The sequence below is a fragment of the Cherax quadricarinatus genome, chromosome 18 (genome assembly GCF_038502225.1).
Source record: "Cherax quadricarinatus isolate ZL_2023a chromosome 18, ASM3850222v1, whole genome shotgun sequence".
Classification (NCBI taxonomy): Eukaryota; Metazoa; Arthropoda; class Malacostraca; order Decapoda; family Parastacidae; genus Cherax; species Cherax quadricarinatus.
The window spans coordinates 3,560,961-3,576,116 of record NC_091309.1 but is presented as its reverse complement, the minus strand read 5'-3'; the positions used below and the strand labels follow the sequence as shown (position 1 = coordinate 3,576,116).

At 39.8% G+C, this 15,156-nt stretch overlaps 1 protein-coding gene across 1 annotated transcript in view; it reads left to right on the top strand.

The window, feature by feature from the left end:
* The window catches only part of HDAC6 (histone deacetylase 6), a 151,873-nt gene that overhangs the window by 123,334 nt on the left and 13,383 nt on the right, over positions 1-15,156 (top strand). The window contains exons 27-31 of the mRNA XM_070086084.1: positions 4,335-4,602; positions 6,592-6,727; positions 10,172-10,371; positions 11,798-11,941; positions 12,193-12,321. Coding sequence (XP_069942185.1) covers positions 4,335-4,602; positions 6,592-6,727; positions 10,172-10,371; positions 11,798-11,941; positions 12,193-12,321 — 877 coding nt within the window. The remainder of the gene's footprint in view (positions 1-4,334; positions 4,603-6,591; positions 6,728-10,171; positions 10,372-11,797; positions 11,942-12,192; positions 12,322-15,156) is intronic.

The following is a 15,156-nucleotide window of genomic DNA, read 5'->3' as shown; positions in this document are numbered from 1 at the left end:
ACCCCTCTAGTCCGTAGGAACCCTTGCCTGCGGATTTCAGGTATCTTTATCATTGCCAATCATGGCCTATTTACACTGGAATATACGCGGCCTCGGGTAATCGGGGTGAGCTTCAGATGTTACTCTACCAGTTTTCCCCTGTTGGTGTTTGCTTACAAGAACCAAAATTACACTCTGCTGTTATCTCTCCCATCTCAGGCTATAATTTATTGTATTCTTCAGATCCTTTTCCTGATGGGACCTTTAATGAAAGTGCCCTTCTTCTATGCACTGATATTCCGTACCATCAGCTATTTGTTCGTACTTTGCTGCATTACACAGCAGCCCGTATCCACTTGCATAGGTGGTATACGCTCTGTTCTTTATATCTCTCTCCTTCTCGGGCATTATCTATTCCGGATATTGCCTTTCTTGTTTCATCATTACCACCACCGATTCTGTTACTTGGTGATTTTAATGCCCACCATTTCCTCTGGGGGGGTCTCACTGTGATTCCCGTGGCATTCAGTTAGAGGCTTTTCTTGCCACCCACCCCCTCCATGTTTTAAATACAGGTACTCACACCCATTTTGATCCTCGGGCTCACACTCTCTCTTGCATCGATCTCTCAGTCTGCTCCTCCTCCGCCGCATTAGACTTCACTTGGTCTTTTCTTCGGGACTTACATGACAGTGATCATTTCCCAATCATTCTTACTTCCCCTTCATATTCACCACCTCTTCGCATCCCACGCTGGCAATTTGATCAGGAAAATTGGAACCTTTACTCACACCTAACTGTTTTTAGAGAGGTTCCTTCTTCGTCCTCCATCAATGAGCTTTTACACCTCTTCTCATCCTCCGTTTTAACCGCAGCTTCTCATTCTATACCCCAAACTTTAGGCAGGCATTCTCAGAAATGCGTGCCTTGGTGGTCTCCTGCTTGTGCTCGTGCAGTACATTTGAAACGCGCTGCATGGGGCAGGTACCGGTACAATAGAACCACAGAGAGACTTCTTGATTTTAAGCAGAAGCGTGCGATCGCTCACCGTGTCATCCGTGATGCTAAACGCACTTGCTGGCGAGATTATGTCTCCACCATCACCTCTGCTTCCTCTATGAGTGCAGTCTGGAAAAAAGTACGAAAACTGAGTGGTAAATATTCTCCTGACCCGGCTCCTGTTCTGCGGGTTGCCAGTGTTGATATAGCAAACCGTATTTCTCAGGGACTACATCTATGCCCCTCATTTCTTTCCTCAAAGTCTGCCAGAGAGTTAGCACCCTTGGACTTTTCTTCTCTCAGAGAAGAACAGTATAATGTGCCTTTTACACTTCAAGAACTGCCGATCATCGGCAGCTGGGCCCGACGACATTCATATTCGTATGCTACAACATTTACATCAGTCAGCCCTTGCAGTCCTGTTACGCCTGTACAATCTTATTTGGTCACAAGGAGTTCTTCCACAGCTGTGGAAATCCGCCATTGTTCTCCCTTTCCGCAAACCAGGCACTACGGGACATGAAACCTCCCACTATCGTCCCATTGCTCTTACCAGTGCAGTTTGCAGAGTGATGGAACGCCTAGTAAATAGACGTTTAGTGTGGTATTTAGAGACACAACAGTCTCTCCACTCGTCAATATGGCTTTCGTAAGGGACGTTCTACCATAGACCCCTTACTACGCTTGGATACGTATGTTCGTAATGCCTTTGCGAATAACCACTCAGTTATTGCCATATTTTTTGACCTTGAGAAGGCATATGACACAACTTGGAGGTATAATATTTTAGCCCAAGCCCACCCCTTAGGCCTTCGAGGCAATCTACCATCCTTCCTTAAGAACTTTTTTAACTGCCAGGCATTTCCGTGTTCGGGTTAATAATGTGCTCTCCCTGGACTTTATCCAAGCTGAAGGTGTCCCCCAGGGATGTGTTCTGAGCACAACACTTTTTCTCCTTGCTATTAATGATTTGGCCTCTAGTCTTCCATCAAATATTTGGTCATCACTCTGTTGATGACTTCGCTATTGCCTGTGCAGGCGCTGACTGTCACCTTATTACAGTTTCTCTCCAGCATGCAGTCGACTGTGTTTCCAATTGGGCCACCACATGTGGGTTTAAATTTTCCAGCACTAAAACCCACCAAATTACTTTCACTAGACGCTCTGTCATCTCCAATCATCCTTTGTACCTCTATGGCTCCCGTATCCCTGAACGTGATAGTCAAGTTTCTGGGCCTCCTCTTTGATCGTAGGTTATCCTGGAAACCTCACATTACCTCTCTGAAGGCAACTTGTCACAGCCGGCTGAACCTTCTTAAAACCCTTGCTCATCTTTCATGGGGAGCTGATCGTCGAACCCTCCTTCGCCTACATTCCACCCTTATTTTATCGAAACTTGATTATGGTGACCAGATCTATTCAGCGGCATCTCCTGCTACTCTCTCTAGCCTTAACCCCATTCATCACCAAGGATTATGTTTATGCCTTGGTGCTTTTCGCTCTTCCCCTGTCGAGAGCCTCTATGCAGAAGCGAACGTTCCATCCTTATCCGATCGCCGTGATGCCCATTGCCTTCGCTACTATGTACGCTCTCATGATCTCCGCAATCCTTCCATTTATAGAATGGTCACTGATATTAGTAGACATTCTTTATTTGTTCCCCGCCCCTGTTTACTCCGTCCCTTTACTTTTCGCCTTCATTCGCTCTTGTCTTCTCTTCAATTACCACCTTTCTATGTACATGTAGCATCTCACTTTTCCCTACCCCCCTGGGAAGTTCCAGCTGTTCGAGTCTGTTCTTTCTCTCTCCCTTGTTCGAAAGCCCAACTGTCTACGGTCGCTTCCCGCTCTCTTTTTCTTGATCACTTTCACTCTCATTCTCATGCCATTGCTGTGTACACAGATGGCTCTAAGTCTTCTGATGGCGTAGGATTCGCAGCAGTGTTTCCGGACAGCATCGTACAAGGGCATTTACTATCTTCGGCTAGTATTTTTACTGCTGAATTGTATGCCATCCTTACAGCACTTATCCGTATTGCATCTATGCCTGTGTCATCATTTGTGGTTGTCTCAGACTCCCTTAGTGCTTTACAGGCTATACATAAATTTGATACACCTCACCCCTTAGTCCTCCGTATCCAACTTTGGCTACGCCGCATCTTTACCAAGCATAAAGATATTGTTTTTTGTTGGGTCCCTGGTCATGTTGACATACAGGGCAATGAACAGGCAGACACTGCTGTGCGGTCAGCAGTACATGACCTACCAGTTTCATGTAGAGGTATTCCATTTACGGACTATTTTGCTGCAATATCTTCCCACCTTCACACTCATTGGCAACAACGTTGGTCTACTATGCTCGGCAACAAACTTCAATCTATTAAACCGAGTATAGGTTACTGGCCGTCTTCTTATCACCAGTGTCGAGGTTGGGAGACTACTCTCTCTCGTCTTCGCATTGGCCATACTCGTCTTACTCATGGATATCTCATGGAGAGGCGCCCTGCTCCTCTCTGTGAGAATTTCCAAGTTCCATTATCAGTCAGCCACATTCTGTTGGACTGCCCACTTTATCAACGAGCACGCAGAATTTACCTCCGTCGTCGTCTTCGCTCCGCTGCTCTCTCTTTACCTTCCCTTCTCGCTGATGGACCCACCTTTCATCCAGACTCTTTCATTGACTTTTTGACAACAACTGACTTACTTCACAAATTCTGATACCTTCAGCCCTTTCTACTTCAATCTCTTGCTATCCTCTACCCCCGTTCTATCCCCTGCCCCACTGTTTTCTGAACCTACTGATCATCCCTCCTCCCTTCTGCCATCCAATACCCTCGCTTCCTTCCCTACCCTGCAGTGCTGTATAGCCCTTGTGGCTTAGCGCTTCTTTTTGATTATAATAATAATACAATACCCATATTCCTAGTGTCTGGTTGTCCTCTGTATCAGCAGAATAAGTCCACTAAGTTTTGGACAGTTAGCAATATCATACACTCCCTCCCTTCTATTGGTTCATTAATGAGAGGGTTCACTGTATTATAAAAAGTAGAATTGTAAACAATCATATAATTATAATGTTTATAATAATAATAGTTGTCTTTGTAATACTCATTTGTGCTAAATTGTTATCTGTTTACAATAATGTTTTTACCACTGAATATATCATTGCTTAGTTAATCTTAAGTTAATTTTAAGCCTGCCCATAATGCTCTGCATACAAGTGGCTTTGGCATGTTGCACTTTAATAACTGTATTCCTTTGTACTTCTCTGTATCATGTTCAAATAAATAAATAAATAAATAAATAAATAGTTAATGTTATTTCACTGAATTTGTTTACATCAGTGCCAAATAATTTCTCCTAGGATGCAACGTGACACCAGAGTGTTACGGCCACATGACAAGGTTGCTGACGTGCTTAGCTGAGGGTCGCGTTATTGTGGCTTTGGAGGGTGGTTATAATCTGAGTACCATGAGCTACTGCATGACTATGTGTGCCAAGGCTCTGCTTGGAGACCCTCTCATTCCTCTGGCTCAGAATTTAATGCCTTGTACTAGTGCTACAGAAACACTGAGCAGTGTTGTTGATGTACATAGAAAATTTTGGTCAGCACTAAACTTTAAGGTAAGCCATCAGCTTATTGTCATCATTTTGTAAAACTGTGGGATACTTTATACTCAGGACTTGCAGTGTTTGAGACTATGTCAAGATCTATATCAGGAGCAGCTGTAATGTAGCAGGTTATGACTAATATTACCTCATTTGCAGTAGAAGAGAAGGGTGCTGTTGGATGAGGGACAGATGTAATGCATGTAATTATTTTGTAGGTATAGTGAGATAGAGAAAGTTGTTGAGAAAATGAGAGTTTGAAGAATGAGAATGAGGGAGAGTAGAATTAAGTAGAGGGACGGAAATGTATCTAGTAGTAGAGAGGGTTATGCATAAGGTTAATGTATGCATGACAGATTTTTAGCTTCTTGAGGTTGAAACTGACTCCTGTCCATGAAGGTTTGGAGTAAAGGTGGAAGCTGCATCTGACATATGATACATGAATTAGAAACCGAGGGAGGAGAACTGGAGGAATCTTTAAGAGTTCATTTGAACTTTATGCTTAGGAGAATGTAGGTTAGATGAGGATGGACATACCACTGCCACTACCACGAAAGTAACGTAGGTACTTACACCTAAGGGATAGAAGGAAAAAAGCTGGTTGAGTATAGTAGATGATTGAATAGAAGTTAATAACCAATACAACTAGGACTGAAGGTGATGTTGTATATCCAGGTCAATAGATATTACAAGTGTACAAAAATGGTATCAAGCTGTTTTCACAGAGGAAGATATATATCATATGCTTCCTCTCCTTCAGTTGATAGAGTTCATGTTCACAGAGGAAGGTAAATCACTGATGGGAACAGGAGAGATTTTGCTCAGAACAGAAAAGCACTTGCAGGAGATGTGATTTGGGTCATTGCAATTGGTACCTTGTGGGTGAAGTGGTGATAATATTTTGCTAAATGGCCTAAGAGCCAGCATTTAAGAAATTGTTGAATTTGAAAATGTTTAAAGGGTCTAGGAACGACCTGTTAAATAAACTCTTGGGGGAGCTTATGGCAGTCAAAAGTGAGTTTGATGATAATAGAGTTTTGTAACTGGTAGTAAGACAGTGAATATCACTTTCATCTTCTGTTGAATAGTCTGGTGACGAAGGAAGACTGCCCTGCAAATCAGAGATGGGCTTCTTGACAAACTGTGATGATCCCACAGAGATGGGCATGGGGACAAACTGTGATGCTCCTGCAGTCTCCATTGATTTGTCTGATGCTAATCCCAAATTAGAAATTGTGTGTCTTATTTCTTAACTGAAGTCATTCTGTGGCACAAACTACCAGCACAGGAGACACCATTGTTTTCCAGCACTTCAAAAAGTGATTTCAGTATTATTTCCCAATAATAGTTTTTTTTTTTTTAACACATTGGCCATTTCCCACTGAGGCAGTGTGACCCAAAAAGAAAGAAAAAAGAAAAGAAGGAAAAAAACTTACATTCTATAATTTCTTCACTGGCTATGCATCACTGAATGGGCAATTTTTTCTTTATAGTGGTAAGTCTTCATAAAATCATTGTTAACATTATTATGGAAATTTGTCATCAGTGTTGCAATACCTTTCATAAAATCTCTACGTAAGTTGAAGTTATTACTACTAAGGTACGTATAGGAAAGGATGGAGGTAGGGGGTAAAGGAGGTTATGTGTGCAAGGGGCTTGGACATACAGCAGGCATGTGTGAGAATGTTAGGAGTGAGTGGAGACGAATGGTTTTTGGGATGAGCTGTTGAAGTGTGAGCAGGGTAATATTTTGTGAAGGGATTCAGGGAAACTGGTTAGCCGGACTTGAGTCCTGGAGGTGGAGAGTACAGTGCCTGCACTCTGAAGCAGGAGTTTGGGATTTCTACTGTTTAAACTGTTATATCTGCATGCCTCTGGCAACAGTGATAGTGTGAATGATAGTGAAAGTGTTTCTTTGTTGGGTCACCGTGCCTCAGTGGCAGATGATTAATGTGTTAAAAAAAAAAATAGTGTTTTCACAAAAGCATAATACATGTATTGTAGGATGAAGCTAAATCAGCCATGGGTCAAATTTCATCGCCCAGAAGGAATGGAAGTACACCAGCCATCCAACAAGGGGATTACATTACCTCAGCTTCTTCACACTCTTCAAATAAGAGCTCTGAAGGAAAGTGTACAGGTATGAAGAAAGTGAACTTGATTGCTTCATGTGAAATAAATCAACCTAAGCAGATAATATTACTAGTGTTGATATTTAAGTCTACTATAGTACTGTATAAATAATCATAGAATTATATAACTAGAATCTTGTTGGTAGTTTTTTAAATTTTAGAAAAAAATCATGAATAGGCTGTTCTTTTAAACTAGTTGGTCACAAAACATTATCAAAAGCCCCGTCCCCTATCACAAAGACTGGTTGTAAAAAGACACTTATTAAGACATTTATTAATACATTAAATCCACCGAGTGAAATTAATTAATAAATGGTTACTTTGCTGAAAAATATCTTTTTTTAACACCGTGTGTTTGCTCATAACCATTCCTTAACCATCACATGGATTATCATCATCATTTGATGAGAGTAAAGTAGATTCCTACCTTATTGGCCCATATTAGTGAAATTCAATATGTATTTTTTTTTACACCAGCAGTCACTATTTAATCATTACTTCAAACTTAAAATTGTTTCCATCTCATTGTTTTAAATTGTGTTAAGTTGTGATACTGTATTTTTTATATACTATATCAAAACTGTATTCTTCTCTACCTAGTTTATTAACCCTTTGACTGTTTTGGTTGTATATATATGTCTTACGAGCCAGTGTTTCAGACGTATATATACTCAATAATTCTAGCGGCTTCAAATCAAGCGGAAGAAAGCTGGTAGGCTCACATGTGAGAGAAAGGGTCTGTGTGGTCAGTGTGCACCACATAAAAAAAATCCTGCAGCACACAGTGCGTAATGAGAAAAAAAAAATGATCGTTTTTTTGGATTAAAACGCAGACTTTGAGGTGTATTTTTGTATAGTATTTATCGATGTATTTGCGTTTTCATGGTCTTAGCTGATAAAATGGAAAACATATTACAGAAGTAGAGATGATTTTCATTACTTTGACGATGAAAACGACCTTGAAACTGAGCTCAAATTAGCGGAAATGTTCGATTTTTACCAATGTTCAGGAGTAAACAAATCACACCACACGTCCAATACACATCAACTGGGGAGTCTCATATTCTTTCGCTAGTGCACTGATATTATTTATATCATTTTTACAATAATGCAGTTGTCTGCATAACAGTAAATTTTGTATTTTTTTGTATGAATAAAAAGTCAAAATAGAAAGCAATAATAATATAAGAGGGGCCTAGGGATGTGACTAATGAACAGAGGATATGTTATTTTAGTGCCAAGAATGTCTACCTTGTTTATTCTGGACCCTATTTTGAAATTGGCATCTTTTTTAGTTTGCATGAAATTGGCCAAATTGCCAATTTCTGACCACAATATTGGGTAGTCCAAATTGGTAAATGGGAGGTTTCTTGTACTCAGCTGATAGATAAAATGGAGTTCTAAAGAAATAGCTATGAGTTTGGTCAACTGGAACAACGGAATTGGCTGAAAATAGGGCTCAAAGTCGGCGAAATCGCCGATACACGTCGCCGAGACCGCTAACTTCGCGGGAGCGTAATTCCATGAGTTTTCGACCAAATTTCGAACTTTTGGTGTCATTACCATCGGGAAAAGATTCTCGTATCATTTCATAAGAATTTTTTTTTTTTTTTTTTTTTTCCAAAAAAAATTTAGCGACATAGAATGACAGTTTCAGAAAGGGGCCTGAAACAGTCAAAGGGTTAAAACCATATAGAGTGAGCCAATAGAATATTCAGTTTTCTTTTATTCATTGTAACTGACCAAATGACCATATTTACAATTACAACACTGTTATTGCCTTATTAATCTTAAGTTTGCCCAAAATGTTCTGCATATAAAGGGGCTATTCTGCATATAAAGGGGCTATTCTGCATATAAAGGGGCTATTCTGCATATAAAGGGGCTTTGTAACTACTATTATTATTATTATTTGTAACAATTATTATTATTATTATTATTTGTAACAATTATTATTATTATTAAGGTATGGTGACCCAAAACACTTTCACCATCACTTAATCCATCACCATCTTGCCAGAGGCATGCCAACACTACAGCTCAGCTTTTCCCCCGAGACTTAATGCACTGGTCATCGTCCACTGAGGTTGGGTAACAACCTCCCCCCCCCCTCCCCCGTGAAAAAATGAAACACAAAGCACATTCACCATTGTTTATTAAATCACTGTGTGCTGCCATCGCAAGAGCATCCCCACCCCTCCTTCAAAGTGAACATATGGCATTGCACACCTCCAGCACTCAAATTTATATACCTTACTAGTCATATTATTTTGTTCCATCCTCTCTAAATACCCAGACCACCCCAGCAAACCCTTTGCAGCCCTCTAAATTATACTTTTGGTAACCCCACACCTAATCTCCATGCTCCAAATTCTCTGCATAATATTCACACCACACATTGTCCTTAAACACATCTCCCTTGCCTTTAGCCTCCACCTAGCTACAGGACCTCATACCCATATGACAATGTTGGTATTGCTATTCTCTGGTTTATCCATAAGTTCTTTTTTTTTTAGTCATAATAGGTGTTAAATTTAAATTTGCCCAGTTATTCAATATGTTCTTTGAAGCCAAATTCTTTGTTTTTTATATTACATTGCTTGTCATCATTATGTAAGGCTGCTGCCTTCTCTATCTTTTTCTTATGATATATTGCTGAAATTCAGTCACTGCTACTCATTGACCAAATTTTGATAATTCACATCTTAAGAAAAGTGCTTCCTGACACCAGTTTCTTACTAACACTTTCGTGTGAAATATTTACGCAATTATTCCTCATATACGTACACTCACCATATCTACCACATACTTTATTACCCTCACTTACATAAACTGCATCACCCAATCTCACCCATACACTCCTCAGTCTTAATCATCATTAGCTTTTACATTCCACATCTCCTTGTTTCCATTATAGATTCTTTGTAACTTAGCATCACGTGTTCTTCTAGTTGCATATATATGTTGCTTTCTTTATTTTTTCTTGCACATGCCATAACATAATATATAAAGTTTGTAGGTAGTAGGTCGGTAGACAGCAACCATCCTGGAAAGTACACTACTGTCCTGGGAAAATGTGTGAAATGGAAACCTGCAAATGTTTTTATTTCCTCTTATCTCTATGGGGAAGTGGAAAAGAATTCTTCTTTCATAGGCCATGTGTGCCATGAGAGGCAACTAAAATGTCGGAAACAAGGGGATAGTAACCCTGTCTTCTGTATAAATTACTAAATTTAAAAAGAAAAAACTCATTTTAATTTTTAAGTCACCCTGCCTCAGTGGGATATGGCCAGTTTGTTGAACAAAAAAATTAGTTTGCTATACTGTACAGTGCAGTAATCAATTCTATTATTTTTTCATTATACTGTACACTTAAATTCACACTTGTCTTTAAATCATTTAATTTGCACTCTCATTTGGTTGACACTAATTACTTGCTATGTGTTTGCCAGGATTGGAAGAGCTGACTGGCAACTTTAGCCGAGTAAAACTGGATGACGTGGCCACAAGTGTAACAGCAGCCTCTTGTGAAACTAAGCTACCAGGAAATGAGATCACAGAAGAAGACATGGGTGCTGTGGGAGGATCTTCTGGAGTCTCAGCAGGTGGAAACATCACTACTTTCCAGCTGTCTGAATTTGCTACTGGTGAGGTATATACCCAGTGACAATGTATTGGCTTGTAAGGAGTATTTATTTATTAATTTGATGCAGGAAAACAGTGAATGAGAAAGAAAATCCATGGTTTAATTCCCACCAACAATGATTTTTTTTTACCTAAACAGTCGTTTCCCATCATAGTAGGCCAATTCAAAAAAAGGAAACACATTAATTTTCACTCATTCATTTGCTGTCTTGCTATCCCAGCTATATATTCCTATGCTTACCATGTACTCTTTATATTAACCCTTTCAGGGTCCGTGCTTTAGAGCTACGGCTTTACGTTGAGGGTCCAAACCGTAGATCTACACCATGAGCTCAGCTCACTCTGATAAGCTGTGAGTGGTAAATTTGGGCCTAGATATGAGAGAATACGTCTGTGTGGTATGTGTGCACCACATAAAACAAATCCTGCAGCACACAGTGCATAATGAGAGAAACAAAACCGAGACCGTAATTTTCGACTAAAACAACGACTTTGCAGTGTTTTTTGTATGTTTTTTATAGTTGCAGTTGTGATTTCTTGGTCTCATTTGATAGAATGGAAGATATATTACAGAAATAGAGATGATTTTGATTGGTTTTAGTACTGAAAATAGCTTGAAACTGAGCTCAATGTAGCAGAAATGTTAAATTTTTGCCGATGTTCAAGAGTAAACAAATGACCTCGCACATCTAATACATGATAGCTGGTGGGTCTAATATACATTCATAAATGTGGTGATATTATTTATACAATTATTACAATATTGCATAACCGTAAATCTTCTATTTTTTGGTTTGAATAAAAATTCATTGTGAATAAAAAATCAAAATGGAATTCATTTGTAAAGCCTGAAAATGTAACTAATGAACAGAGGAAATGTTAGTTTAGTGCCAGGAATGCCTGCATTGTTTATTCTGGATCCTATTTTGAAATTGGAATATTTTGGACTTTGCAGTAAATTGGCCAAATTACCAATTTCTGATCACTTTATTTTGTAGTTGAAACAGTTGACTTGGTGATTTCTTGTGCTCAGTCGATAGAATAGAAGTAATACTAGTGAAATTGCTAAGATTTTGGTCAACTGGAATAATGTAATTGGCCTAAAATGGGAGTCAAAGTCGGCAAAATCACTGATGCGTAAATATCTCTGACACATCAAAATTCACGAGAGCATAATTTCGCCAATTTTCCATCAAATTTTGTACTTTTTGTTTTATTACCTTCAGAAAAAGATTCTCTACCATTCCATTAGGAAAAATAACAAAATTATTTTTTGAAAATTCTTGGACCCTGGTGCATACTTTGAAATTTGGCCTCTGGACCCTGAAAGGGTTAAAAACCCTAATCTCTCAGCAGAACATGTTGTTAAGGGTTTCCATTTTGCCATAGTGTCTTTATCAGGATTAAAGTTGATAGATGACATTATTCCTCAGCAAATGTTTGCAGTGGTTCCAAGAACATGGTGTCCCCATCTTGAAGAAATTAATCGTGTGCCTAGTAGTGGGTTGAACACTGCTAACCCATGTGAAGAATGTCAAGATTCATCAGAGAACTGGGTCTGTCTTACTTGCTACAAGGTAGGAATGTTTTTCCATAGTACCTTATTTTACTCCTGGACGTAGGATTTTTACACTTAAAGATAATCATAACTTTTCGGGTAAGGAAAGGGTGACTAGATTACCAGTAAGGACAAATTTCCCACAATGCAGGAACTGAAACAATATTTCTAAGTTTATAAACAAGTCTGGTGTAAGTTAGAAATTAAATTAGCTAATGCTCCAGATCACAATAATGAAGCTAGATTTTACCTGTATTTCTCTTTCTATAGGTATTATGTGGAAGGTTTGTGAGAGAGCACATGCTGATGCACAGCTTAACAGAGGAACACAAGATGGTGCTAAGCTATGCTGACCTGTCTGTCTGGTGCTATGCCTGTGATGATTATGTCCACCATCCAGTAAGACAACTGTTAAATGTAGCTTGTAAATCATTGATACAATTTCAGTGAACTGCTTCAGGTTAATAGTTCTCCACTGCAGAAGCAGGTTAATCTGATTAAGACCTATAAATTTAATAATGTGGTTTAGCAGTAGAGTTGGAGGATGTAGTTATTGTAAGTTTTCTTTATCCATCCTATCATATGCCTTTTCTAGATCCATAAATGCAACAAAAATTTCTTTACCTTAAATATTGTTCACTTGTATATCTTCTTTCAACAAACCAGCCGTATCCCACCAAGGCAGGGTGGCCCAAACAAAGAAAAACAAAAGTTTCTCTCTTAAACTTTAGTAATGTATACAAAACAAGGGGTTATTAGTCCCTTGCTCCTGGAATTTTAGTTGCCTCTTACAACACGCATGACTTACGGAGGAAGCATTCTGTTTCATTCCTCCATGGAAAACTTTTTTGTGTGTACACACACACACACACACACCAATAGGTATACTATTTTATTACATAATATGGTACAGAAGATTTAAGAGATACATTGCTGAAACAAAGATGGCACATACAGTACATGAGGTGTGAGAGATGCATGTCTAGTTCATATTGGTACGTGTTTGTCACTGGTTATAATGCGAAAATGAAAATCTCATCCAGCTCCTCAAAGTTGGGGGCGTGTGCCCAAAATACAGCAGCCATTACCCCTCTGAACAGGTGCACTGAGTCGCTGGAACAGAATTTAGCTGCCCTGGGATCCCTAGTTACCCTGATGAGTCTTTTACCTAGCTCCTTAAGGAACTTAGATGCACTCTTTCCCCATGAGCCCCTTGATTGAACTTTGTATAGAAAGAGGTTTAGTTATGAGTAATACGTATTTTAAGAAAGAGGATAAATAAGTAGACAAGATATGATGTAGGGCATAATGACAGCCGTTTGTTGGACTATGTATTGGTAGATAAAAGACTGTTGGGTAGACTTCTGGATGTACATGTTTATAGAGGGGCCACAGATGCATCAGATCACTTTCTAGTAGCTACAGTGAAAGTAAAAGGTAGATGGGATACAAGGAAAATAGAAGCAGCAAGTAAGAGAGAGGTGAAGGTGTATAAACTAAAAGAGGAGGCAGTTAGGGTAAGAGATAAACAACTATTGGAGGATAGATGGGCTAGTGAGTGTAGGCAATGGGGTCGAAGATGTATCGGGTAGGTTTAAGAATGTAGTGTTAGTGTTCAGCAGAAGTTTGTGGTTACAGGAGAGTGGGTGCGGGAGGGAAGAAGAGCGATTGGTGGAATGATGATGTAAAGAGAGTAGTAAGGGAGAAAAAGTTAGCATATGAGAGGTTTTCACAAAGTACAAGTGATACAAGGAGGGAAGACTACAGTGGAACCTCGCCTAACGAACGCATTGCATAACGTTAAATCCGCCTTGCGATACATTTTAACACAAAAATTTTGCGTTGGCTAGCGCTAAAAAACTCCCTCAACACGGTTCGTTCGAGACGCGTCCACGTGCGGCCTGAGCCCACCTCGCTTGTTCCTTGGGTGCCAATGTTTACAAGCCAGCCACCGTGGTCGCTTCCAAGCATACAGTCGGAACATTTCATATTATCACAGCCTTTTTAGTGATTGCACCTGCAAAATAGTCACCATGGGCCCCAAGAAAGCTTCTAGTGCCAACCCTACAGCAAAAAGAGTGAGAATTACTATGGATATGAAGAAAGAGATCATTGCTTAGTGCGTGTCTCCGAGCTGGCCAGGTTGTACACAAAAACCCAATCAACCATCGCTACTATTGTGGCCAAGAAAACGGCAATCAAGGAAGCTGTTCTTGCCAAAGGTGCAACTTTGTTTTCGAAACAGAGATCGCAAGTGATAGAAGATGTTGAGAGACTGTTATTGGTGTGGATAAACGAAAAACAGATAGCAGGAGATAGCATATCTCAAGCAATCATATGTGAAAAGTCTAGGAAGTTGCATGACGATTTAATTAGAAAAATGCCTGCAACTAGTGATGTGAGTGAATTTAAGGCCAGCAAAGGTTGGTTTGAGAGATTTAAGAATCGTAGTGGCATACATAGTGTGATAAGGCATGGTAAGGCTGCCAGTTCGGACCACAAAGCGGCTGAAAAATATGTGCAGGAATTCAAGGAGTACATAGACAGTGAAGGACTGAAACCTGAACAAGTGTTTAATTGTGACGAAACAGGCCTGTTTTGGAAGAAAATGCCAAACAGGACGTACATTACTCAGGAGGAAAAGGCACTCCCAGGACATAAGCCTATGAAAGACAGGCTTACTCTGTTGATGTGTGCCAATGCTAGTGGTGATTGCAAAGTGAAGCCTTTATTGGTGTATCACTCTGAAACTCCCAGTGTGTTCAGGAAAAACAATGTCCTTGAGGCTAATTTGTGTGTGCTGTGGAGGGCAAACAGTAAGGCATGGGTCACTAGGGACTTTTTCTATGACTGGTTACACCATGCATTTGCCCCCACTGTGAAAAATTTCCTAATTGAAAAGAAATTAGACCTTAAGTGCCTCCTGGTATTAGACAATGCTCCTGGTCATCCTTCAGACGTGGCAGAGCGACTTTCTGCAGAAATGAGCTTCATTAAGGTCAAGTTTTTGCCTCCTAATACCACTCCTCTCCTGCAGCCCATGGACCAGCAGGTCATTTCCAACTTCAAGAAACTGTACACAAAAGCTATGTTTGAAAGCTGCTTTGTAGTGACCTCAGACACTCAATTGACTCTAAGAGAGTTTTGGAGAGATCACTTTAGCATCCTCAATTGTGTAAACATTATAGGTAAGGCTTGGGAGGAAGTGACTAAGAGGACCTTGAACTCTGCTTG